This window comes from Oratosquilla oratoria, chromosome 32 (genome assembly GCF_046742065.1).
Source record: "Oratosquilla oratoria isolate Oo_2021 chromosome 32, ASM4674206v1, whole genome shotgun sequence".
Taxonomy (NCBI): domain Eukaryota; kingdom Metazoa; phylum Arthropoda; class Malacostraca; order Stomatopoda; family Squillidae; genus Oratosquilla; species Oratosquilla oratoria.
This window is the reverse complement of record NC_134808.1, coordinates 9285777-9313092: the sequence shown is the minus strand read 5'-3', so window position 1 is coordinate 9313092 and position 27316 is coordinate 9285777. Positions and strand designations below refer to the sequence as shown.

The 27316-nt window shown below is 39.5% G+C and overlaps 1 protein-coding gene across 5 annotated transcripts in view; it reads left to right on the top strand.

Moving 5' to 3' along the window:
- Positions 1-27316, top strand: part of LOC143041758 (tudor domain-containing protein 7-like) — a 566748-nt gene that overhangs the window by 106972 nt on the left and 432460 nt on the right. For all 5 annotated transcript variants that reach the window (XM_076213779.1, XM_076213782.1, XM_076213783.1 and 2 more), the window contains exon 5: positions 26961-27173. In XM_076213779.1, coding sequence (XP_076069894.1) covers positions 26961-27173 — 213 coding nt within the window. The remainder of the gene's footprint in view (positions 1-26960; positions 27174-27316) is intronic.

The window sequence follows — 27316 nt, the reverse complement described above, 5'->3', positions numbered from 1 at the left end:
TGGAATGGATGAAAGATTTCTTGAACAGAAGAAAATTGAAGGTGGTACTTAGAGACTAACTCAAATTGGGAAGATATGATAAGCAGAGTCCCCCAAGGCTCTGTATTGGCTCTGATAACGTTTGCAATTTATATAAATGACATGGATGAAGGCATGGAATGTTATATGAACTTCTTTGCAGATGATGCAAAACTACTAAAGAGAGTAAGTAAAGAGGAAGACTGCAAATCTTTTCAAGAAGACCTGGACAAAGTCTGGAAATGGAGTCAAAAGAGTGAAATGAATTTCAACATTAAGAAATGTTGTATAATGGAATTTGGAAAAGCTAAAATAGAATCTCGGAAAAGGAGGAGTACAAGAAGAAGCTGAGAGAGGAGTGGGAGGGAGAGAAGGATAGAGTAGAGCTAGGAGTGGAGGAGGAATAGGGATGGTTCAAGGAGGGAGTCACAAAGTGTACAAAGATGGTGTGTGGAACAAGAAGGACAGGAGGAAATAGAAGGAAGGGTAGTGAATGGTGGGATGAGGAAACAAAGAAGGTTGTAGAAGAGAAGAAGCGAGCTTTCACAGATTGGTTACAAAATAGGACGAGGAAGTCATATGAGAGGCACAAAGAAAGGAAAAGAGAAGTAAAGCAAAAGGTAAAGGAGGCAAAGAGGAGAGGACATGTGAAATGGGATAAGAATATGACAGAAATTATTGAAAGTAATAAAAAGATGTTTTGGAAATAAATTAAGAGAGGAAGAGGAGGCAAATCAAGTAGAGAAGAAAAGGCAAAAGGTGCAGATGGAGAGATGATAATGAAAGAGAAGGCAGTAAGGGGAAGATGGGCAGAATATTTTAGGGAGTTGTTAAATGTGAAGGAGGATAGGGAGGGAAAGATAGCTGCAGTGGGAAATGCTAAGAAAATGAGAGTGATGAATGAGGAAAATGCCTCATTTCTACCTGACTGGGGAACCGCCCCCAGTAAGGTCACCCTCATTACGGTCAAGACAAACCCATAAATAATAACGACCCTGGCTTGAACTCGGAACTGGACCAACTCCCTGCAACCCCAGCTTCTTCCGATAATGACTCCAGCCCACCTAAGGACCTCCCCCCCCCCCCCGAGGCCCAGTACTTAGATGTAGTGGGGGGGCTTCCATGTAGTAAGGACGGGCTGAGCTGTGCCAGCCAGGTGCAACCATACTGGAGAGGTCAGCCCCAAGCTACCAGACGAAAACTGAGCCAAAAGTCTTTTTGTTGATGACCCTAGCTTGGCTTTGATTATGGACTGGAATACTCGTAGGATTTGTCGCCCTCATCCTATGACAGTTGTTTTAGGATGAGGTTTTTGGGGTAGTGAATAGATAGGGGGTCCCTCACCCTTTTCCTTTGTGAATTCCCCTATCCCTACCCTTCATATTTGCTACCCTACTCTCCTTTTTCACCATCTTTCTCTACTACTTGTTAAGGAAGGTTCTGGTATCTTGGTGCCTTCCAAGCTACATGTCTGAACCCAGTCAAGTGGGGATGTATACCGCGAGGTCACTACTCCCTGCAAGGGCCGAAAGCCCACCGACTGGGGAATGCATGTTTGTGAGGTAGGTACTAGGCTGCTGACTTCCTTTCTCCCTATCCAGTAGACATGCAGTGACTACGCCGGACCCATCCTAAATGGGACAAAACAAGAGGACAAATCCCGGGTTGACAAAGTCTCTAACTCACCTCCAAGGCCCTGCATGTGTAAATAGTCGTTTCTGGAACTCTGCAGAGACTTTTCTTTTATTGCGTGTGGCAACAGGCAACTGCAGTATCTTCCTGCTATACATTGCTCTTTCTCTCTTAATATATGGTGTGGCCTCATAAATATACACGATGATGGCGGCTGTTGAAACTGAATGTTCTAAACCTCCACCACTACCTGATCCTCCTAAACCCCCTGATCCCTCTCCTAATATTGCCAATCCTAATGTTGACAATATTGACTCAACAAAAATAAAAACCCCAGTTGACGACTCCGGCTTGAAAAAGGACTTCGGTAAAATCAATCAATCAAATGCTGCCCCTAATAGTCATAGAATCTTACATTTACAATATGTCTCTCTTGATAAGAGTTATACAGACTTATATGAAAAGTTCCGTAAATTTGAACAAATTAAAGAGATCAGAGTTAAACTAACTGACAACTTTAAAGCTTGGCTAGTCTGGATCTCATTTCTTTCTAATCAGGATGCAGCTGCTGCCTGCTTGGATTATAATAATTGTAATGAGAATGAATCTTCGGCCCAACTTGGTAGAGTGCCACCTAACCTGGATATCTTTTATCCAGAAATCCCAGTAGAGGAAAGGAAGGAAAGTGTGCAGAGACCTCCCAATCCAGCTAAGTGGCTCATTATCACTCTTGCAAAAGAACGTGCTAACTTGTTCGAGTTTAGAAGATTCTTGAAGTCATCTTGGCTCTGGTAATTTGACTGACTCCCAGGTATCACGATTTGGAAGAAATTCCTTCTTAATTCATGTAAAATCTTATGAACAAGCTGCCATGGTGCTTAACTTGAAACAGAAATTGGACATTAAGGAAGTTGAACCCCACTACACCTTTAGTTATGCCAAAGGGGTAATTTTTAATAGAGATCTGTATGACTTTGATGAAGAAGAGATTTTAGAAATGTGCCCAACTAATGTTTGGAAGGTTGCTAAAATCCCTCATTCTTCTATGATTATCGTAAGTTTTTGTGGTGAAGATCTACCTCATTATGTAGAGATAGAAAAAGAGATTGTTTATGTGAAGCAGTTTAAGCCCCGTCCCCTTCAGTGCTTCAACTGCTATGGTTTTGGCCATCCTTCCCGCAGATGTGCAAGAAACAAAGTGTGTTTGATATGTGCTCAGCCTGAACATGGGGATTGTTCCCGCCCAACAGTTTGTATAAATTGTAAAGAAGAGCATGATGCCAGAAATAAGAACTGTGTAATTTATAAGAAGGAACAGGAAATACTACTAAAAGCTCATGCAGAACATATAAGTGTAGGACATGCTAAAAGACTATTAAGTAATTCCAAAAGATACAGTGATGTTGTTAAAACAAATAGTAAAGTGGATCAGCCAATTGTAGAACCCAATAGAAATAAAAATGCCAATATAAGTTCTTTTGTTAACACTGAACCCAAGCCTCAGTGTGAAAGTGTTACTATGAAACCTAATAGTATTTCTTCTTCTCAAGTAGCAATTTCTAGTACTTCTGAAGCCTCCTGTGCGGAGGTTTCCTCACCCCTTGTTGAAAGGGTGTCCCCTGCCCCATCTGGAGGGGCACCTAAAGTTTCTATTGTAGAAACCCCACAGGCTTCTTCTAATGAAGCCTCCTCTCAGGCAATCTCTCTTCCAGACTTGGGGGACTCCCCAGTAGAGGGATTGCTGACTGTGCCTCACTCGGTAGAGGTGCACAGAAGCAATGAGGATCAAGGAAATGCTGAACCCAAGCCTCAGCATGAAAGAGTCACTACTAGACCTAATCCTTCTTCTCCACAAGTTGGAAATTGTAGTACTCGTCAACCCTCCTCTGTGGAGGTTCTCCCATTCCCAGTTGAGGGAATGTCTCCTACCCCATCTAGAGGGGCACCTAAAGTTCTCATTGCTGGGACCCCACAGGGTTCCTCTAATAAAGCCTCCTCTCAATCAGTCAAACTTCCAAACTTGGGGGGGGGGGGCTCCCCAATAAAGGGATCACAGACTGATGTGCCTCACTCAGTTGAGGCGCACAGAAGCAAAGCTATGGAGTCTGAAGCTGTGCGCAGTAAAAGACTCCACAGTCCACACTCGTCTCCATCTTCCCCAAATCGTGATAAGCAATCTAAGAAGGAAACTAATAACCCGGACTCTACATCGTCGGTCGGACCATTGTCAGAGAGGAGGATGCCACCAGCGAAAGCAAAGAAATTAGAAAAGAACCCACCTTGTAAACCCTCTCTCCCCCAGACTTCTCTTGCCAGACCCAAAAAAGAAAAAGAAAACAGTATAATGTCCATAATTCAATGGAATATTCAAGGTTTTAATTCTCATCGAGAGCAGGTTGGGATTCTCTTTAAAGAACATGATGTGTCTGTTTTTTTGTCTGCAAGAAACAATGCTTGGCAATTTATCCCCTAATGTTGGATTTAATTATAAATTTTACAGATCTCCTCCTATGATTGGGGGCCGTGCCCATGGAGGTACTGGTATCATTGTTAAGAAATGTGTAAACCACAGAAGTGTCCACCTACATTCGGTGTTGCAGGCTTGTGCAGTACAAATCTTTACCACCAAATGGATCACTTTATGTTCTTTGTATTTGGAACCTGAACTGGAAGATCGACTCGTAGACATATATAAGCACCCCCTTCAGTTTGAGTTAAATGACCTACAATCTTTGGTTGACTAGCTCCCTGATCCTTTTATTCTAATGGGTGACTTTAACGCCAAGCATCCTCTATGGGGTGAATCAAGGTGTGACCCCTGGGGCAATATAATTGAAGAATTTATTGATAGTAACGATGTCATTTTGATGAATGACTTCCAAAACTAGGTTTGATGTCTTTCAGAACTCAAGTTCTGCTATAGACCTAACTATTTGTTCATCATCCTTAAGATTAGACTACAGTTGGTCAATAGATGAAGATCTACATGGTAGCGACCACTGGCCTATCCATATCAAATATTTAAAGAACATTCCCTCCTCTTGCTTACCTAAATGGAAGACAGGAGAGGCTAATTGGGAATTATTTAGGAGAACCACAGAGATTAAGTATAAGACTAGTGATTTTGGTAGTAACTGTGATGCATATGACTACCTGGTAGACATGATACTTTCTGGTGCTTTCTCTTCCATTCCTAGGACAGCTGGTAAACCTCAACGCCCAGTAGTCCCCTGGTGGAACGATGAATGTGCTTTAAGCAGAAAGATTACAAGAATTTGCTATAAGAGATATCGGAGATACCCTTGTTTAGTCAATAAGATAACATACAGAAGAGCTCGAGCAAAGCAGAAGAAAATCTTCAAGAAAGCAAGGAGGGAATCCTTCATTAAATATATTAGCGAATTGAAATATGACTCTTCCCCTACCTTAGTATGGAATAGGATTCGAAAATTACAAGGAAAGTTTACTCCATCTCCTTTACTCATTCTGAAGATAAATGACTGTTTTATATCAGATACAAGAGAAGTAGCAGAGGCTTTTGGAAGACATTATGCAGATATTTCAAGCCCACTACATTATTCAGATAATTTCAGAAGAATTAGAGCCAAGACCACGATTATTCCTCCTACCAATACGAACTCGGAGGCATATAATCTTCTTTTCACCTTGGATGAAATGGATCATGCTTTATTTTTATCCTCCCCAACCTCTCCTGGAGAGGATGACATTCTTTATTCCATGGTTGGTCACTTATCCATATCGTCGAAGAAATTCCTTTTAAATGTGCTGAACAAATTTTGGTTTTGTGGATCTCCTAAATCTTGGAAGACTTCAATCATCATAGGAATCTTAACCACTTCACTGTGGGACTTAAATCTCGCGGGCAGCAGCCAATGCCAGCCGTACGATGTGTCGTAATAATACTCGCATCATAAAATATAGTCACTGCTTATATCGATCGTTCTCTCTTTCACCCACGAATTTTGAAAACCACAGAGAATGGGATTCAGGGCACATTTAGGAGAATGTAAAAACACAGGGGCGACTACAATAAATAAAATCAAGACGCCGATATGGCAACATCGCGAATCCACTTGCTCCTCATGACGCCTACGTGTGCGGCACCATATGGAAGGGGTTAAAGGCAGGAAAAGACTCTCATGACCCACAAAGTTACAGACCTATTGCTCTCACTAGCTGCATTTGTAAGATCTATGAAAGAATGGTTAATACGCGTTTAGTTTGGTTTTTAGAATCTAAAAATCTCCTATCTAACAGACAGTTTGGATTTAGAACAAATAAGTGCACTCTGGACCCCTTACTTTTTATCACCCGTGAGATTCAGAATGCTTTCGCAATTCAGAACTCTAGCATTGGTGTGTTTTTTGACTTGAAAAATGCGTACGATACTACCTGGTGGGGAGGCATTCTGAAGCAAGTTGCAGAGTGGGGTATCGGGGGTAATATGTTCAATTGTTTAAAGTACTTCTTGTCTGACCGTTATCTAAAAGTCCGAGTTGGCTCTTCTTTCTCTTGTGCATATCTTCATGAGGAAGGGATTCCCCAAGGAAGTGTTCTGAGTCCTACACTCTTCAGCATAGCCATTGATAGTTTATTAGAACAAGTTCCCACAGGAGTTCATGGATTGGCTTATGCTGATGACTTCGCTATTGTGTGCAGCAAATCGACAACATTAGAAACGGGCCAAAAGATTCAAGAGGTTATTAACTTAGCAACAGCATGGGCTAATTGCAGGGGCTTCAGATTCTCTGCTGAAAAAACCAAAACCATAAGGTTTTCCAGACTAAGACGCAAGGAAGAGATACCAACACTATTCCTAGAGGGTGTCATATTACCGTATGAAGATGAAGTAAAATACTTGGGTCTGGTTTTGGATAAAAGGTTGACATTCACAAATCACATAAATGAGGTTGTATACACTGTTAAACAGCGACTTAATATACTAAAGGTAGTGTCTCATTTCAACTGGGGCGCAGAATGTGTAACTTTAATAAGGCTTTACCAAACATTGTGCCTTAGCAAAATGGATTACGGATGTCAAATTTATGGATCGGCATGTAAAAGTTCACTGAAGAAGCTTGATATAGTCCACAATATGGCTTTACGGATCTGTTCGGGAGCCTATAGAACATCTCCAGTGGATAGCTTGTATGTGGACGCAGGAATTCCTCCCCTGTATATTCGCAGGGAGGAATTAACCCATTCAACTCCGATGACAAGATGTCTTGTCATTTGGTCAAATAAAACAAAAAATCATAATAAAACAACAAAATGTTTGATGATCAAACAGCACCAGAAAAATATGACGTCATCAGTCCTCCCCGAGGAGGACTGATGACGTCATATTTTTCTGGTGCTGTTTGATCATCAAACATTTTGTTGTTTTATTATGATTTTTTGTTTTATTTGACCAAATGACAAGAATATTGTCATCGGAGTTGAATGGGTTAAGCCTTAGATATATATCTCGGGTCTTGACATCCAAACTGAATCCAAACTTCAAATTTGTAAAGCAGCCGGTAAACAGAGCTCCAAGGAAAAGTACTCTGCCGAAACCTTTAGAAGTGAGATATGAAGTTGGGACAGAGAAGGTAGGACTTGTTCCTAATACAATTGCTGAGATCACGCCTCCCAAATTCCCTCCTTGGAACCGATGCCCCACTGAAATATGTCCTCTTAAAAAGAAGAAAAATAGAAGTGCTGTAGAGCTAAAAAGTGAATTTTTAGAACATTTATCAGTACATGCTGATGCAATTTTTATTTATACAGATGGATCAAAATCCCAAGATGGTGTTGGTTGTGCTGTTGTAACTGATAGCACAGTTTTAAAGAGAAAGTTGCCTGATTTTAGCTCTGTTTTTACGGCTGAACTGCAGGCAGTCAGCAACGCCCTCAAATTTGTTTTTAATTCTGTTCCATGCAACAAGAACGTTGTTATTTTTACAGACTCCATGAGCATTTTAACCTCTGTAAATACATTTTTGCCTCTTCACTTTTTAATCCAAGAAATACAGGACTGGTTAATTCTAATCAACAACAGAAAGAAGATAAAAGTAAACTTTTGCTGGGTGCCGTCCCATGTGGGTATCTCTGGAAATGAACAGGCCGATGCTGCAGCCAAAGCCGCCACTAGGCTCAGCCATGTAACAGACCGAAAAGTCCCACATACGGACTTCAAAGAAGTGATTCATTGTTACACAATGGGGAAGTGGCAAGAAGAATGGACAAGGCTGGACGGTAGTTATAAACTAAAAGAGATTCACCCCTTAGTGAACCCTTGGAAGTGTCCTCCTTTGGACAGAAGGTCAAGTATTGTCTTGACAAGATTAAGAATTGGCCATTCCCATATCACTCATAGATTTTTTATGGCAAGTGGAGCAGAAAGGCTGGCCCCCCCAATGTCCCACTGGCCAAGTAATTTTAACAATTAAACACATTGTAGTTCAGTGCCCTGCATTCTCTAACAAGCACAGGGCAAATTTTTTAATAGATTTATCTTATAAACAAATTTTAGGAGAAGAAACTCGTTTGAAGAATGTTTTAAAGTTTTTAAACGACATAAATTTATTTTATGAAATTTAAAATTGTGTATATGAATGCTTGTGAGTGTATGTTGCTGATGTGTGTTCGTGGATGTTTATTGTTTTAAATAAATTTTTATCCATAAGATAAATATGCGCTGAATGGCCAACCGGCTCCGGCGCTTGGCCTTCGAGCCAAAAATTCCATAAATCAATCAACCACCTAAGGACCATTCTTCTGAACACTCTCAACAGAAATCACCAGGACACCAGGGTGATAAAATTACTGGTGGTAATCCAAAGAGCAGAGTACTTTTCTGCTCAAATATTTGCTTGACTCTTGATTATGAAGAGGTTTACCTCTTAAGCAATAAATATGGAAGAGTGGAATGAATCAGACTGAAACTTTCAAATGATGGTAGTTCATATGACTGCTACCGGGTACGTAGTATTTGATGAAAATAAATCTGCACTTGAAAAATTGAGTGGATTAAATAACCACCGTGTTAATGATTCCATGATCAAAGCTCGCCTATTTAATATAGACAACTTGAAAAATGAGAAATATGACTTTATTCCAAAAAAAGAAGAAACAGTTCAAAGCATGCCCCCTAGAAAGTCTCCTGCCATACTCTGGTACATTGCAACATACAGAGAGGACAGGGAGAACTTCTTGAGAGCCTCAGAATGTATTGAAAATAAAATAGGTACTGTCCCTTATGAAAACCTAAAGAAATATGGCAAGAGTATCCTGATAAAAGCAGGTAATGATACCCAAGCCAAGCTTCTATCAAACTTCAGACCCACCAATCATGGCAACATAAAGCAAATAACACCCCATAAGAGCTTCAATACCTACAAGGGAATTATTTTCTCTGAAGACGTATATGATTTCTCCGAAGAAGAAATTTTGAAAATGTGCCCTGAGAATGTACATGAAATAAAAAAAGCTAAGAGGAAATAATAACTCCATCCTCTTATCTTTCTCTACCACAGTCCTCCCTGATGTAATAGTCATCAAACACTCAAGATTCAGTCAAGAAATATAAGCAACGCCCAACTCAATGTTACAACTGCTTAGAATGTGGCCATATTATCTCAAAATGTAACAATAACAAAAAATGTGACAAATGTTCTGAAGAGCATAGGGAAGACAGTATCTGTACAAACGTTCCATACTGCCTCCATTGCTCTGGTAATCACTCCCCTAGATCTAAGGAATGCTCACGTTTTAAATTTGAACAAGACATCCTCGAAATAGCCAATTCTAAACATAACAGTATTGGCAATGCAAAGCGGAAACTAATGGGAGACAATAGAAACCCCAACTCAACCTATGCTGACATAGTAAAGAAAATGAAAATATAATTAGATAATAACTTGTCAAATCGTAACACTGTCGCACACAAGGATGTTTTAACTGGAAATCCCAAAACCCAGACTCCAATACCTAACAATAGTGCTACAACAAACCCTATTAATAGTGTGGATCATGATAATATCTTGCCTGATCCTAATAACCATTCAAAAATTAAAAAAGCTAGCTCACAAAACAACCCTCGAACCACCAGCAACATATCTGCTAAGCAAGAAAATCAGAATATACCACCTAATAGTAGATCAGTTGATGAAAAAGAAAAGGATCTGAAACTAGAAACAAAATCTAAAATAATAACAATAAAAAATAAACAAATCGACAGGGCTGAAGACTCTGATGGATTCCTAGAACCACCCGTCAAAAACAGAGCAAAAAACAAAGAGAACACAACAAACTCTGATTGTGATACCTCCAATACATTTGACTCACTCATGGAAACAGATAATACTACACCTGAAGATACTACTTCCATACTGCTTCCCCAAACTACTGGCAAGATGGAAAATGCGGAGAATGTCTCTCCAGACTGCCAAGGGAAGTCTACCAACTCCTGTGCATCCCCGAAAAATCTTCTTGAGAACCTTCCCCTATCAAGTACTCATGAAAGGCTGAAAGAATCTCAACCTTCCAGGATAAAAAAACTACAGAAAAACTTCAATCCCCAACAAACTACTCCCTCTAAGGGAAGTATGTCTGTCAGAGGGAAAAAATAACCTATTCCAAATTCAAAGATATCCTACAGTGGAACTGCAAAGGAATAAGAGCCAGATCTGAACAGCTAAAGATCATACTACATGATTTTAATCCAGGAATAATTTGTTTACAGGAGACAAAGATAGGCAATAACCCGTATAATCCTGGATTAAACTACTCTATATACCATTCACCTCCTCCTCCAGGAGATATTGCCCATGGTGGAGCAGCAATAATAATTCATAAATCAATACCACACACAGTCTTAAATCTTGTGACATCTCTGCAAGCTGTGGCTGTTGAAACTATACTAGATAAGAAGATTACTATATGTTCTCTTTATCTTCCACCTAAATGTGGCTTCACAGAACATGACATACAAGACCTAACTAACCAGCTCCCAAGCCCATTTTTATTGCTTGGTGACTTCAACTCTCATTATCCTCTCTGGGGAGGTAGCATATTAAATGCTGAGGGAAAATTAATTGAGAAGTTTATTGACAATAATCCTATCACCTTGTATAATGATGGATCCATGACTTACCATAACACTCACAATAATACAACCAGTGCCATTGATCTAAGTGTATGTTCATCATCCATCCATCTCGATTTTATATGGTCTGTCAATGAGTATCTTAATGGAAGTGACCACGTCCCCATCCATCTCAAGTATGTCAAAAATACCCCAACAGAATGTCCCCCTAAATGGAAGGTTCAGGAAGCTGACTGGAATATATATAAAAATTATATAGTTTTAGATCAAGATTTTGAAACTTTTGACAGTCATATAGAAGCATATAAATTTCTTACTGAAGCAGTCTTAAAAAGTGCTGAGATTGCTATTCCAAAAACTAAAGGGAAACCCAGTAGACCTACAGTACCATTGTGGAACAAAACCTGTGGAGTACTGAGAAAGATAACTCGAAAATGTTACCAACAATATAAAAATAGCGGTTCAACACAGAGCAAGATTATATATAAACGTGCTCTTGCTAAGCAACGCAAACACTTCAAGAAATCAAAGTGAGAATCATGGCCTCAGTACATAAATGGAATTAACTCTAAAACCCCTTTGAGCATAGTGTGGAGAAAAGTGCGAAAACTTAGTAGCAAGTTTGTTCCCTCACCTCTACCTACGCTTAAAATAAATAACACACTCATTACAGATCCATATGATGTTGCAGAAAATTTAGGTGAATACTTCTCCAAAATTTCTAGTCCAGAAAATCACTCACCCGAATCTCAGAAAATTCAAAATGCTCAGATTTCTCTGGATCTCAACTCAAATAGCAGAGAAATCTATAACGTAAAATTCTCCCTACAAGAATTTAAAGAAGCTCTTTCCTGCACAAAAACTACAACCCCTGGTGAAGACACAATATTATACAAAATGATCAAGAATCTCCCAGAAGATGCTAAGACCTTTCTTTTAAACATCTTCAACAGAACCTGGGAGACAGGTATATTACCTAAAATCTGGAAAACTGCCATTATAATACCTATCAGAAAGCCCAATAAGAATCCTTTTGATCCATCTAGCTACAGGCCCATAGCCTTAACCAGTTGTGTCTGCAAGTTAATGGAAAAGATGATAAATACCAGACTTGTTTGGTACTTAGAATCTGAAAACAAACTTTCACCCTACCAGTTTGGTTTCCGTAAGAACAGATCCACGCTGGACCCACTGCTGAGACTATCCAACCAAATTCAACAAGGATTCTCAAAACAATGTCAAACAATAGGTGTTTTCTTTGATCTCGAGAAAGCCTATGACACAACTTGGAGATTAGGAATTATCCAACAACTAAATAAAATAGGCATCCAAGGTAATATGCTGAGATTCATTAACTCATTTTTATCTGATAGATTATTAAAGGTTAGAGTTGGCAATAGTCTCTCGAAACCATTTATTCAGAAGGAGGGTGTCCTCCAAGGAAGTGTCTTGAGTGTCACTTGTTTTGCTGTGGCAATAAATAATATCTTGGAAGAAATTACACCACCTGTAAAGAGCTCCCTTTTTGTGGATGACTTGGCAATTTATTGTACAAGCTATGATGCTATTACAGCCTGCAAGCATTTACAAAATTCAATTAATGCTGTTAGTTGATGGGCTGACTCATGGGGCATTAAAATCTGAACCATAAAAACCACTGCTATACGTTTTACTCGACGTAGACGAAGAGAAGTAATTCCAATCTTAAATCTAAATGGAACCATTTTACCATATGAAGAAGAGATAAAATTTCTTGGCATGATTTTTGACTCAAAATTGACTTGGACCAGCCATATTGATACCCTGAAGACAAAAGCCAGGAAATCAATGAACATCTTGAAAGTTATATCTAGCTTTAGTTGGGGAGCAGATAAAAGATCACTGTTAATGTTATACAATACTCTTTGCCGATCTAAAATTGATCATGGTTGTCAAATTTATTCCTCCGCTTGCAAAACTAGACTGAAGGAACTTGACACAGTTCATAATATGGGCCTTAGAATATGCTCAGGGGCATTTAGAACATCAGTAGAAAGCATTTATGTAGATTCTGGTGAACTGCCACTTGACCTTCGTAGAGAGGAACTAGGACTAAGACTTTTATTTAAGATCAAGACAGACCGTAAAAACCCTGCCTTTGATATTATCAAAAATGTAAATGGTGATGATTTTAAAGGTTCTAGATCTTCAAAACCCCTTCAAGTCAGAATGAATGAACAAGTAGAAGATATATCTATCAAGACCCAGAACATTTTTCAAGTGGGCCATCCACATATTCCCCCTTGGATTACCCCTGAAATATCAAAATGCTCTATAGAGACCAAAAGGAACACTCCCATTGAGCAGGTGAAGTCTATATTTTTAGAACACGATAAAATACATGAAGAACACATAAAGATTTATACTGATGGATCCAAATCGAATAATGGAGTTGGATATGCTGTCATCCATGATGACACATCATACTTATCTAAACTTCCTGATTCGGCCTCCATATTTACTGCAGAAATAAAAGCAATTAATCATGCTTTAAAAGTAATACATGAAACCAAAGGAGATGCATTTGTAATTTATTGTAATTCAAAGAGTGTCTTGGACAGTATTAGCTGTTTTAATAGCTTTCACCCTTTAATACGAAAACCTCAGGAGTGGCTATTTCATATTTCCTGCCGACACAAAGAGGTTCATTTCTGCTGGGTTCCATCACACATCATGGGTTCCATCCACGGTAATGAACTAGCGGACAAGGAAGCAAAGGAAACTGCACAATGTAACAACATGCCAAATACCAAGATATCACATTCTGACATGAAAAGAATAATAAGATCCCATATTTTAAACAAATGGCAAGAGCAATGGTCTTCCCCAGTTTGAGCTAATAATAAGAAATATAAAAATATTAGAAATTCCATAAATCCATGGGTCTCTGATTTTAACTTGAACCGTAAAAAGCAGGTTATTTTAACCAGATTAAGGATTGGACACACCCGCCTAACCCATAAATTCATCCTGGATAGCGGCGATGCACCTGAGTGTGCTCATTGTGGCACTTTGATGTCAGTTGAGCACATTCTGGTGCACTGCCCAAAGTTTTTGAATATAAAGACGAAGTACAATCTTCACTCAAAATCTCTCAAAGAGATTTTGGGTGAAGAAGCTGATATTGATCAACTTTTTGGATTTTTAAAAGAAACAAATCTTTTCAATGAAATTTAGATCTCTATCAAAACAATTTTATTTACTTCTACATTTTATCTATTTATTTTTTAACCAAATTTAACCACTTCACTCCGGGCCAAAATCTCGCGGGCAGCATTAGCTGCCAGACATACAATGTTGCGTCATAATACAGACGCTCCTCTACTTACGTTCATTCGTTTTACGTTTTTTCAATTTTACGTTTGAACTGACGGTAAAAAAAAAAATTGTAAAAAAAAAATTTTGAGTGAATTTTTTAGTTTACCGCGCTCTCCGTAGTTCAAACGATACTTGCGCATGATGCTGCGTCCATTGTTTACATTGTGCAGACAACAAACTGAAAATGCCTTGCCTCCTCCTCCTCCCCTCCTCCTCCTCCTCCACCATTTCAATTTATGTTGCTTGAATTTAATCTATTTGAAATTAATGTTATCATTTTACAATGTTATGTGTTTAATTAATGATTTAGGGGTGTTTTATAAGATACGGTAATAGAATTTATCGATGTATAGTACAGTAACAACTTACGTTCATTTTCAACTTACGTTCGGCCGTTCGGAACGTAACTAAAACGTAAGTTGAGGAGCATCTGTACTCGCATAAGAAATAGTCACCGCTTATATCGATCGTTCTCTCTTTCACCCGTGAATTTTGATAACCATAGAAAATGTGATGAAGCCAGTTTAGAGAGTATGTCAGTTATGCAGGGACAACTACAATAATTATAATCAAGATGCCGATATGGCAGCCTCGCGTATCCACTTGCTCCTCATGCCACCTACGTAGGCAGCACCGTATAGAAGAGGTTAATGATTTTATATATCAAATTTTAATCTTTTACCCACTCCTCACCAATCAGTCATGACGGTGCTGAATGACCTCCTCGGTCCCAGTGCCTGGCCACTGGCCTAAATATCATACCATACCATACCATTATGGGAGGATCTTGAATGAGAGGATTAGGAGAGGAACAGAGGGAGTAATTAGTGAGGAACAGTGTGGATGTAGGACGGGTAGAGGTTGTGTAGATCAGATTTTTGTGGTAAGACAGATATGTGAGAAAGCTATAGGAAAGGGGAAGGATGTGTTTTGGGCTTTTATGGATCTGGAAAAAGCTTATGACAGGGTAGACAGGAAGGCACTGTGGGAGGTTTTGCGGATATAAGAGATAGGAGGAAAACTTCTAGGAGCTGTCAAGAGTTTTTACAAGAGTAGTAGAGCATGTGTCAGGATTAGAAATGGAGAGAGTGAGTGGTTCGAGGTAAAGGTGGGACTTCGTCAAGGATGTTATGTCGCCCTGGCTCTTCAAGTAATACATGGATGGGGTGGTGCGAGAGGTAAATGCAAGGGTAGTGGGTCAGGGATTGGAGATGGTTAAAGAAAATGGAGAAAAGTGGGAGGTGAGCCAGCTGTTGTTTGCGGACGACACTGCGCTTGTGTCAGGATCGGAGGAGGGATTGAGGAAGTTGGTGACAGAGTTTGGGAGAGTGTGTGAAAGAAGAAAGCTGAAGATAAATGTGGGTAAAAGTAAGGTGATGAGATGTACAAGGGGTGAAAGGGGCAGCAGACTGGAAGTGAGCATAAAGTGAGAGCGACTGGAGGAAGTGGATAGTTTTAGATACTTGGGTGCAAATGTGGCAGGAAAAGGTGGAGTGAAGGTGGAGATAGAATGTAGATTGAGAGAAGCAAGTAAATGCCTTGGTGGATTAAAAAGTGTAATGAGGAATAGACATTTGGGAATGGATGCTAAGAGGAGACTGTATGAAGGAGTGATTGTGCCAACAGCACTGTATGGGGCAAAAACATGGAATATAAAAGTAGAAGAGAGAAGGAGTTTGAATGTGTTTGAGATGAGGTGTCTGAGAAGTATGGTAGGGGTTACTAGGCTAGATAGAGTGAGAAATGAGGAGGTGAGGAGGAGAACAAGGGTGGAAAGGGAGTTGGGAGATAGGATTGATGAAAGAGTATTAGGATGGTTTGGACACATGGAAAGAATGAGTGAAGAAAGACTAGTAAAAGAGGTATGGAAGGCAGATGTGGAGGGAGTGAACATGAGGGAACGTCCCAGGATGAGATAGATGGATGGGGTGAAGGGGACTTTAGGGAAGAGGGGAATGTCTGTTGAGGAAGGACGGGAGAGGACAGAAGACAGGGGTGAATGGAGAATGATTGTATATGGATGATGTTGTGATGCATGAGGTGGAATGGGCGGGGGGATGGGGGGTGTGGTAGTATGTGTGAGAAAAATTTGATGTAGTCCGACGGGATTTCTCCCCGTCTTCTCCTTTTCTGCATGAGTGGACAGAGAGGGGGGTTGCCGATTTAATGAAGTGGCCTTGCTCTGGATGTGCTGTGACTTGCAACACTGCTTGTGACCCAGGGTAGTGGACAAGGTGCAGGGATGACCCGTCATCCAGGAGGTGCTAAGATAAGAGGGAGGGTGGAGGGGTGTGGAGTGTATTTAGGGATGGAATGGGTGGGAATGGTTTTATGCCTTTTTCTTTTTGGCTACCTCCCTCGAAAGGGGGAAAAGGCCTTGGTACATGTATGTATGTATGTAGAATCTTGGGTCACTATAAAATTAGTACAAAGGAAATAAAAAATGTAAACTCAGAAAGGGACCTAGGAGTAACTATCTCAAATGACATGACACCAGACAAACATGTCAATAAATTAGTCGGAGAAACTTTTAACTTATTGAAATCAATGAAAGTGGCCTTTGAGTACATAGATGAAGAAATGGTAAAGAAAATACAAGTTACATTGATAAGACCAGAATTGGAAAACAGCATCTTAATGGACACCTAGTACCAAAAAAAATCATAAACTAGAAAGAATTCAAAGAGCAATGACAAAGGTGGCACCAATACTTTGCAATTTGACATCGAAAAAGATTGGACAAACTAAATTTACCAACCTTGGAACAAAGAAGAGAAAGAGGCGATTTGATAACCATTTACAAAATTATGAAAATGATGGAAATTCTTGATAGGGATGACCTACTAAAATGGGACCAAAGAAATACAAGAGGACACGAGAAGAAACTTAAGAAAGACAGTTACAGAAGATATCTGAAAAAAGAATAGCTTTTCACGCAGAGTAATAGATTTATGGAACAAACTGAAAGAGGAACAGTGAGTGCTAAAACTATACATGACTTTAAGAAAAAACTGGATGTGGAAAGATACAACAATGGGTCACTACGAGCATAGCTCTCTTCCCACAAAATACAACTATGTAAATACATATACATTGAGATCACTGAGCAAGCTCTTCAAAACAGACCACCAAAATCAATACTCCACAAAAGTCCTAGACACAAGCCCTACAGAGAAAACCCTCCCAAATTTGAACCCCCCCCCGAGGCCCAATACTTTGATGTAGTGCGGGGGCTTCCGTGTAGTAAGGACGGGCTGAGCTGTGCCAGCCATACTGGAGAGGTCAGCCCCGAGCTACCAGACGAAAACTGAGCCAAAACTCTTTTTTGTTGACGACCCTAGCTTGGCACTGATTATGGACTGGAATATTCGTAGGATTTGTCGCCCTCATCCTATAACAGTTGTTTTAGGATGAGGTTTTTGGGGTAGTGAATAGATAGGGGGTCCCTCACCCTTTTCCTTTGTGAATTCCCCTATCCCTATCCTTCATATTTGCTACCCTACTCTCCTTTTTCACCATCTTTCTCTACTACTTGTTAAGGAAGGTTCTGGTATCTTGGTGCCTTCCAAGCTACATGTCTGAACCCAGACAAGTGGGGCTGTATACCGCAAGGTCACTACTCCCTGCGAGGGCCGAAAGCCCACCGACTGGGGAATGCATGTTTGTGAGGTAGGTACTAGGCTGCTGACTTCCTTTCTCCCTATCCAGTAGACATGCAGAGTGACTACGCCGGACCCATCCTAAATGGGACAAAACAAAAGAGGACAAACCCCGGGTTGACAAAGTCTCAAACTCACCTCCGAGGCCCTGCATGTGTAAATAGTCGTTTCTGGAACCTCCCAACTCTGCAGAGACTTTTCTTTTATTGTGCGTGGCAACGGGCAACTGCAGTATCTTCCTTCTATGCACTGATTTTTCTTTCTTAATATATGGTGTGGCCTCATAAATATACATGATGATGGCGGCTGTTGAAACTGAATGTTCTAAACCTCCACCACTACCTGATCCTCCTCCTAAACCTCCCGATCCCTCTCCTAATATTGCCAATCCTAATGTTGACAATATTGACTCAACAAAAATAAAAACCCCAGTTGACGACTCCGGCTTGAAAAAGGACTTTGGTAAAATCAATCAATCAAATGCTGCCCCTAATAGTCATAGAATCTTGCATTTACAATATGTCTCTCTTGATAAGAGTTATACAGACTTATATGAAAAGTTCCGTAAATTTGAACAAATTAAAGAGATCAGAGTTAAACTAACTGACAACTTTAAAGCTTGGCTAGTCTGGATCTCATTTCTTTCTAATCAGGATGCAGCTGCTGCCTGCTTGGATTATAATAATTGTAATGAGAATGAATCTTCAGCCCAACTTGTTGTTAGAGTGCCACCTAACTTGGATATCTTTTATCCAGAAATCCCAGTAGAGGAAATGAAGGAAAGTGTGCAGAGACCTCCCAACCCAGCTAAGTGGCTCATTATCACTCTTGCAAAAGAACGTGCTAACTTGTTCGAGTTTAGAAGATTCTTGAAGAGTCACCTTGGCTCTGGTAATTTGAATAACTCCCAGGTATCACGATTTGGAAGAAATTCCTTCTTAATTCATGTAAAATCTTATGAACAAGCTGCCATGGTGCTCAACTTGAAACAGAAATTGGACATTAAGGAAGTTAAACCCCACTACACCTTTAGTTATGCCAAAGGGGTAATTTTTAATAGAGATCTGTATGACTTTGATGAAGAAGAGATTTTAGAAATGTGCCCAACTAATGTTTGGAAGGTTGCTAAAATCCCTCGTTCTTCTATGATTATCCTAAGTTTTTGTGGTGAAGATCTACCTCATTATGTAGAGATAGAAAAAGAAATTGTTCATGTGAAGCAGTTTAAGCCCCATCCCCTTCAGTGCTTTAACTGCTATGGTTTTGGCCATCCTTCCCGCAGATGTGCAAGGGACAAAATGTGTTTGATATGTGCTCAGCCTGAACATGGGGATTGTTCCCGCCCAACAGTTTGTATAAATTGTAAAGAAGAGCATGATGCCAGAAATAAGAATTGTGTAATTTATAAGAAGGAACAGGAAATACTACTAAAAGCTCATGCAGAACATATAAGCATAGGATATGCTAAAAGACTATTAAGTAATTCCAAAAGATACAGTGATGTTGTTAAAACAAATAGTAAAGTGGATCAGCCAACAGTAGAAGGCAATAGAAATAAAAATGCCAATATGAATGGTTCTGTTAACACTGAACCCAAGCCTCAGTGTAAAAGTGTAACTATGAAACCTAATTGTCTTTCTTCTTCTCAAGTAGGAATTTCTAGTACTTCTGAAGCCTCCTGTGCGGAGGTTTCCTCACCCCTTGTTGAAAGGGTGTCCCCTGCCCCATCTGGAGGGGCACCTAAGGTTTCTATTGTAGAAACCTCACAGGCTTCTTCTAATGAAGCCTCCTCTCAGGCAATCTCTCTTCCAGACTTGGGGGACTCCCCAGTAGAGGGATTGCTGACTAGTGTGCCTCACTCAGTAGAGGTGCACAGAAGCAATGAGGATCAAGGAAATGCTGAACCCAAGCCTCAGCATGAAAGAGTCACTACTAGACCAAATCGGTCTTCCCCACAAGTTGGAAATTGTAGTACTCGTCAACCCTCCTCTGCGGAGGTTCTCCCATCCCCAGTTGAGAGAATGCCTCCTGCCCCATCTAGAGGGGCACCTAAAGTTCTCATTGCTGGGACCCCACAGGGTTCCTCTAATAAAGCCTCCTCTCAATCAGTCAAACTTCCACACAGAAGCGAAGCTATGGAGTCTGAAGCTGTGCGTAGTAAAAGACTCCACAGTCCACCCTCATCTCCATCCTCTTCCCCAAATCGCGATAAACAATCTAAGAAAGAAACTAATAACCCGGACTCTACATCGTCGGTCGGACCATCGTCAGAGAGGAGGATGCCACCCGCGAAAGCAAAGAAATTAGAAAAGAACCCACCTTGTAAACCCTCTCTCCCCCAGACTTCTCTTACCAGACCAGTAGACCCAAAAAAGAAAAAGAAAACAGTATAATGTCCATAATTCAATGGAATATGCAAGGTTTTAATTCTCATCGAGAGCAGGTTGGGATTCTCTTTAAAGAACATGATGTGTCTGTTTTTTTGTCTGCAAGAAACTATGCTTGGCAATTTATCCCCTAATGTTGGACTTAATTATAAATTTTGCAGATCTCCTCCTATGATTGGGGGCCGTGCCCATGGAGGTACTGGTATCATTGTTAAGAAATGTGTAAACCACAGAAGTGTCCACCTACATTCGGTGTTGCAGGCTTGTGCAGTACAAATCTTTACCACTAAATGGATCACTTTTTGTTCTTTATATTTGGAACCTGAACTGGAAGATCGACTTGTAGACATATATAAGCACCCCCGTCAGCTTGAGTTAAATGACCTACAATCTTTGGTTGACCAGCTCCCTGATCCTTTTATTCTAATGGGTGACTTTAACGCCAAGCATCCTCTATGGGGTGAATCAAGGTGTGACCCCTGGGGCAATATAATTGAAGAATTTATTGATAGTAACGATGTCATTTTGATGAATGACTTCCAAAACTAGGTTTGATGTCTTTCAGAACTCAAGTTCTGCTATAGACCTAACTATTTGTTCATCCTTAAGATTAGACTACAGTTGGTCAATAGATGAAGATCTACATGGTAGCGACCACTGGCCTATCCATATCAAATATTTAAAGAACACTCCCTCCTGTTGCTTACCTAAATTGAAGACGAGAGGCTAATTGGGAATTATTTAGGAGAACCACAGAGATTAATTATAAGACTAGTGATTTTGGTAGTAACTGTGATGCATATGACTACCTGGTAGACATGATACTTTCTGGTGCTTTCTCTTCCATTCCTAGGACTGCTGGTAAACCTCAACGCCCAGTAGTCCCCTGGTGGAACGATGAATGTGCTATAAGCAGAAAGATTACAAGAACTTGCTATAAGAGATATCGGAGATACCCTTGTTTAGTCAATAAGATAATGTACAGAAGAGCTCGAGCAAAGCAGAAGAAAATCTTCAAGAAAGCAAGGAGGGAATCCTTCATTAAATATATTAGCGAATTGAAATATGACTCTTCCCCTACCTTAGTATGGAATAGGATTCGAAAATTACAAGGAAAGTTTACTCCATCTCCCTTACCCATTCTGAAGATAAATGACTGTTTTATATCAGATACAAGAGAAGTAGCAGAGGCTTTTGGAAGACATTATGCAGATATTTCAAGCCCACTACATTATTCAGATGATTTCAGAAGAATTAGAGCCAAGACCACGATTATTCCTCCTACTAATACGAACTTGGAGGCATATAATCTTCTCTTCACCTTGGATGAAATGGATCATGCTTTATCTCTATCCTCCCCAACCTCTCCTGGAGAGGATGACATTCTTTATTCCATGGTTGGTCACTTATCCATATCGTCAAAGAAATTCCTTTTAAATGTGCTGAACAAATTTTGGTTTTGTGGATCTTCTCCTAAATCTTGGAAGACTTCAATCATCATAGGAATCTTAAAGGCAAGAAAAGACCCTCATGACCCACAAAGTTACAGACCTATTGCTCTCACAAGCTGCATTTGTAAGATCTATGAAAGAATGGTTAATACACGTTTAGTTTGGTTTTTGGAATCTAAAAATCTGCTATCTAACAGACAGTTTGGATTTAGAAGAAATAAGTGCACTTTGGACCCCTTACTTTTTATCACTCGTGAGATTGAGAATGCCTTCGCAATTGAGAACTCTAGCATTGGTGTGTTTTTTTACTTGAAAAATGCGTATGATACTACCTGGTGGGGAGGCATTCTGAAGCAAGTTGCAGAGTGGGGTATTGGGGGTAATATGTTCAATTGTTTAAAGGACTTCTTATCTGACCGTTATCTAAAAGTCCGAGTGGGCTCTTCTTTCTCTTGTGCATATCTTCAAGAGGAAGGGATTCCCCAAGGAAGTGTTCTGAGTCCTACACTCTTCAGTTTAAATGGCATATAAAGAAAGCTTGCAGAGAATGTTGGATACAGTTTCTCTCTAGTATCACATGGAAAACTTGAATGACGTTGGTTTGGGCCAAGAAAAAGAAGATAGCTGGGAAATTTAAACCTTCCCCTCCTCCTGTTTTGAAAATTAATGGATTATTTGCTTCAGATCCAAAAACTGTAAGTGAAGCTTTTGCAAGGCATTTTGCCAAAGTATCTAGCAAAAATCTTAACTCACCGTATTATCAATTACGCTCAAATGAGGAAGCTCGTTATCTTGATTTCACTGCTAATGTAAGTGAATCATACAATGTACCCTTTTCCATGAAAGAATTCTTATCAGCCTTATCTAAAAGTAAAAACTCTTCTGGACTTGACGAAATTATATATGATATGATAAAGAACTCGTCATATAATACTAAAGTTTTTATCTTGGATGTTTTAAATAAAATTTTCAAGGATAGCGATTTTCCTGAAGTTTGGGAAACAGCTTTAATTTTACCCTTCCTCAAGCCTGGTAAATTAATGGAAAAGATGGTCAATGCCAGGTTGGTTTGGTTTCTAGAACGGAGAGGGGTGATCTCTTCTGCTCAATGTGGATTCTGTAGAATGCACTCTTGTACTGATGTACTGATTCGATTGGAAGATTCAATCTGCAATGCTTTATTAACCAAGCAGCATCATATCACTGTCTTTTTTTACCTTGAAAAGGCATATGATACTGCCTGGAGGTATGGCATTTTAAAAGTTCTTCATAACATCGGGTTGAGAGGTGAATTGCCACTTTTTATCAAAGCTTTTTTAAAAAATAGTCTTTTTAAAGTTAGAGTAGGCAATACTCTATCCAAATTAACGGTACAAGAAGAAGGAGTTCCTCAGGGTAGTGTATTAAACGTAACCCTGTTTGCCCTTAGTATCAATGGTATTACTTCCGTTATTCTGCCTGAAGTAATGTTTACGCTTTTTGTTGACGAATTGTCCTTATCATTTGCGGCATCTAGAATGTCTGTAGCAGAGCGAAAACTACAGTTGACAATCGATAAAGTAGCTAGATGGGCCTCTGAGCATGGATTTCGTTTTTCACCATCAAAAACAGTAGTGATGCATTTCTGCCACATTAGAGGTCACCATCCTGACCCAGATTTATACCTATATGGTCAGAGAATTTCATGCGTGGAGGAGGCAAAATTTTTGGGTCTGCTATTTGATCCAAAACTATCTTGGGAGCCTCATATTAAAAACCTTAAGATAAAATGCATGAAAGTTTTAGATGTTCTCAAAGTTATTTCCTGTACCAAATGAGGGGCTGATCGTAAACACCTACTCCAGTTGCATAAGGCACTGGTTATACCCAAACTTTTATATGGATCTGAAATATATTCGTCAGCAAGAAGCACAAAGCTAGAAAGACTGAATGCTGTTCATCACACTGGGGTGAGGATTGCTACAGGAGCATTCAAGTCTTCACCAATTCCAAGTCTCCTTGTTGATGCTGAGGAATTACCCCTAGTCTTAATGAGGCAGTCCCAGATGATAAAGTACTGGACTAGAGTTCAAAGACTTCCTAACTCCTTAAGTTTTAAAATTATTTTTAATGGTAATTTTAATCATTTTAATAATAAATCTTCATGTCCACTTCCCTTTGGACTTGGAGTAAGACATATTTTAGAAGAATTAGGTTTGCCCCAATTTCAAGTTCTTCCAGTTAAGCATTCAGCATTTCCCCCTTGGAGGCTACCATATGTAGATCACTGCAGCTGCTTAGAAATATCTAAGACTGGAATACCGGAGCCTATGATCAAACAAATATTTCTCGCCCACTTTGAAGATCACAGAAATTCAGTTTGTATATATACAGATGGCTCCAAATCCAATGCTGGCGTTGGATTTGGAGTCGTTTTTCCCAGTTTTAATTGCAGTGGAGCATTGCCTAGCTCTGCTTCAATTTTTACAGCTGAGATGCATGGAATTCTAATGGCTTTAAAAAGAATAGTAAACCATGCTGGTTTTAGTTTCACAATTTTTAGCGATTCTAAGAGTGTGTTGGAAGCCTTAAGTTCTTATAATCCTACCCATCCATTAGTTTCAGAAATTTTAGAATGGATGTTTTTATTAAGTCGTAAAAGAAAATTAATTAGATTTTGTTGGGTTCCGTCCCACGTCGGTATAATAGGCAACGAGGAGGCTGACAGGTTAGCCAAAGAAGGATCATTAAAACATCCTATTAACAAGGCCCTTCCAGATACCGACTATCAGCCTGAAATTAAGAAAGCAATAAAATCTTCCTGGCAATTCTTATGGTCTTTGATCGAATCTAATAAGATGAGAGAAATCACAGACTCTGTTAATCCATGGATATATTTATCCAGCTGTCGTAGAAGAGAAGTGTCAGAGTGTCGCCTCCGAATTGGACACACGAACTTCTCTCACGGCTTTTTAATGAGTGGTAACTACCAGCCTTTTTGCAGCGATTGTTTGGTGCCACTAACGGTTAAACATTTACTGGTCGAATGTCCTAGCTTGGTGGAACAGAGAGAGAGACATTTTAACAGGGACAGGGCTGGGAGTTTTAATTTGAGTTTTATTTTGGGAAAAGACTTGGACGAAGACTCTCTTTTCAATTTCATTGAAGATGTTGGTTTCTCTAACTTGATCTGATTTTAATATACAGGACATTTTTTATTTTATCTAGTAGTTGATATATATTGAGTTTACTTTCGGTGTCAATAACCCAGTAGTTACGACACCAGATTGAATGCTTATAATCAATCAATCAATCAAACACTCTTCAGCATAGCCATTAATAGTTTATTAGAACAAGTTCCCACAGGAGTTCATGGATTGGCTTATGCTGATGACTTCGCTATTGTGTGCAGCAAATCGACAACATTAGAAACGGGCCAAAAGATTCAAGAGGTTATTAACTTAGCAACAACATGGGCTAATTGCAGGGGCTTCAGATTCTCTGCTGAAAAAACCAAAGCCATAAGGTTTTCCAGACTAAGACGCAAGGAAGAGATACCAACACTATTCTTAGAGGGTGTCATATTACCGTATGAAGATGTAGTAAAATACTTGGGTCTGGTATTGGATAAAAGGTTGACATTCACAAATCACATAAACGAGGTTGTATACTCTGTCAAACAGCGACTTAATATACTAAAAGTAGTGTCTCGTTTCAACTGGGGAGCAGATCGTGTAACTTTAATAAGGCTTTACCAAACATTGTGCCTTAGCAAAATGGATTACAGATGTCAAATTTATGGATCGGCATGTAAAAGTTCACTGAAGAAGCTTGATATAGTCCACAATATGGCTTTACGGATCTGTTCGGGAGCCTATAGAACATCTCCAGTGGATAGCTTGTATGTGGACGCAGGAATTCCTCCCCTGTATATTCCAAACCGAATCCAAACTTCAAATTTGTAAAGCAGCCGGTAGACAGAGCTCCAAGGAAAAGTACTCTGCCGAAACCTTTAGAAGTGAGATGTGAAGTTGGGACAGAGAAGGTAGGACTTGTTCCTAACACAATTGCTGAGATCACACCTCCCAAATTCCCTCCTTGGAACCGATGCCCCACTGAAATATGTCCTCTTAAAAAGAAGAAAAACAGAACTGCTGTAGAGCTAAAAAATGAATTTTTTGAACATTTATCAGTACATGCTGATGCAATTTTTATTTATACAGATGGATCATAATCCCAAGACAGTGTTGGTTGTGCTGTTGTAACTGATAGCACAGTTTTCAAAAGAAAGTTGCCTGATTTTAGCTCTGTTTTTACTGCTGAACTGCTGGCAGTCAGCAACGCCCTGAAGTTTGTTTTTAATTCTGTTCCGTGTGGTAGGAACATTGTTTTTTTTTACGGATTCCATAAGCGTTCTATCCTGTGTAAATAATTTGTTGCCTCATCATTTTTTAGTGCAAGAAATACAGGAATGGCTGATTCTCATAAACAACAGAAAGAAGATAAAAGTAAACTTTTGCTGGGTGCCGTCCCATGTGGGTGTCACTGGAAATGAAAAGGCCGATGCTGCAGCCAAAGCCGCCACTAGGCTCACCCATATAGCAGACCGAAAAGTCCCACATACGGACTTGAAACAAGTGATCCATTGTTATACAATGAAGAAGTGGCAAGAGCAATGTACAAGGCTGGACGGCAGTTATAAATTAAAAGAAATTCATCCCTTAGTGAACCCTTGGAAGTGTCCTCCTTTGGACAGAAGGTCAAGCATTGTCTTGACAAGACTGAGAATTGGCCATTCCTACATTACACATATATTTTTAATGGCAAGTGGGGTAGAAAGGCTGGCCCCCCCAATGTCCCACTTGCCAAGTAGTTTTGATAATAAGACATTATTTTAGTTCAGTGCCCTGCATTCTCTAATAAGTGCAGGGCAAATTTCTTAACAGATTAATCTCTTAAAGAAATTTTAGGGGAGGAAGCTTGTGTGAAGAACGTTTTAAAGTTTTTAAAAGACATAAATTTATTTTATGAAATTTAAAATTGTGTGTGTGAATGCTTGTGAGTGTGTGTTCGCGAATGTCTATTGTTTTAATTGTTTTACTTGAATTTTATTTTTATTTTATTTTTTAAACTAAAAGATAAATATGCGCTGAATGGCCTACCGGCTCCGGTGCTTGGCTTTCGAGCCAAAAACTCCATAAATCAATCAATCAATCCTAGATCATTTGTGTTATCCATTTTCTTTAGTTCTTCTCTTAGTTTGTATGTTGTTATGGTTCTTTCCCAAGTACATAGCACTCCATTTACTGTATTGAATATATTTGCTATATGTGTTTCAGTATATGTGAAGGTTATAATTCTCCATTAGGCTGCTCGTCATCCAAAAGCATCTTCTCCATGGGTTCCTCCACCACAACAAGATGGAAGTCATGGTAGTGGACAGCAGCGTAAACATAGTCCAGTTCTTCCACCCAGTTCTGTGCAACCAAGTCTTCGACAACAACAGTATTATGTAGCAGGAAATTTCTATATTCCAAGAGCAATGCGAAATACTCAGAAGCAGTTCCCTCCCTATTATGAAGTAAGTGCACTCACATGTGAACTATTCTGCATTGTTCATGCTGTCAGTTAACAAAGTCTTGTCTTGGTTATTGTATCTGATATCTTTAGAAGAGAATAATGGCAATTGCTATACCTTAGATATACTTTTCAATACTATATAAA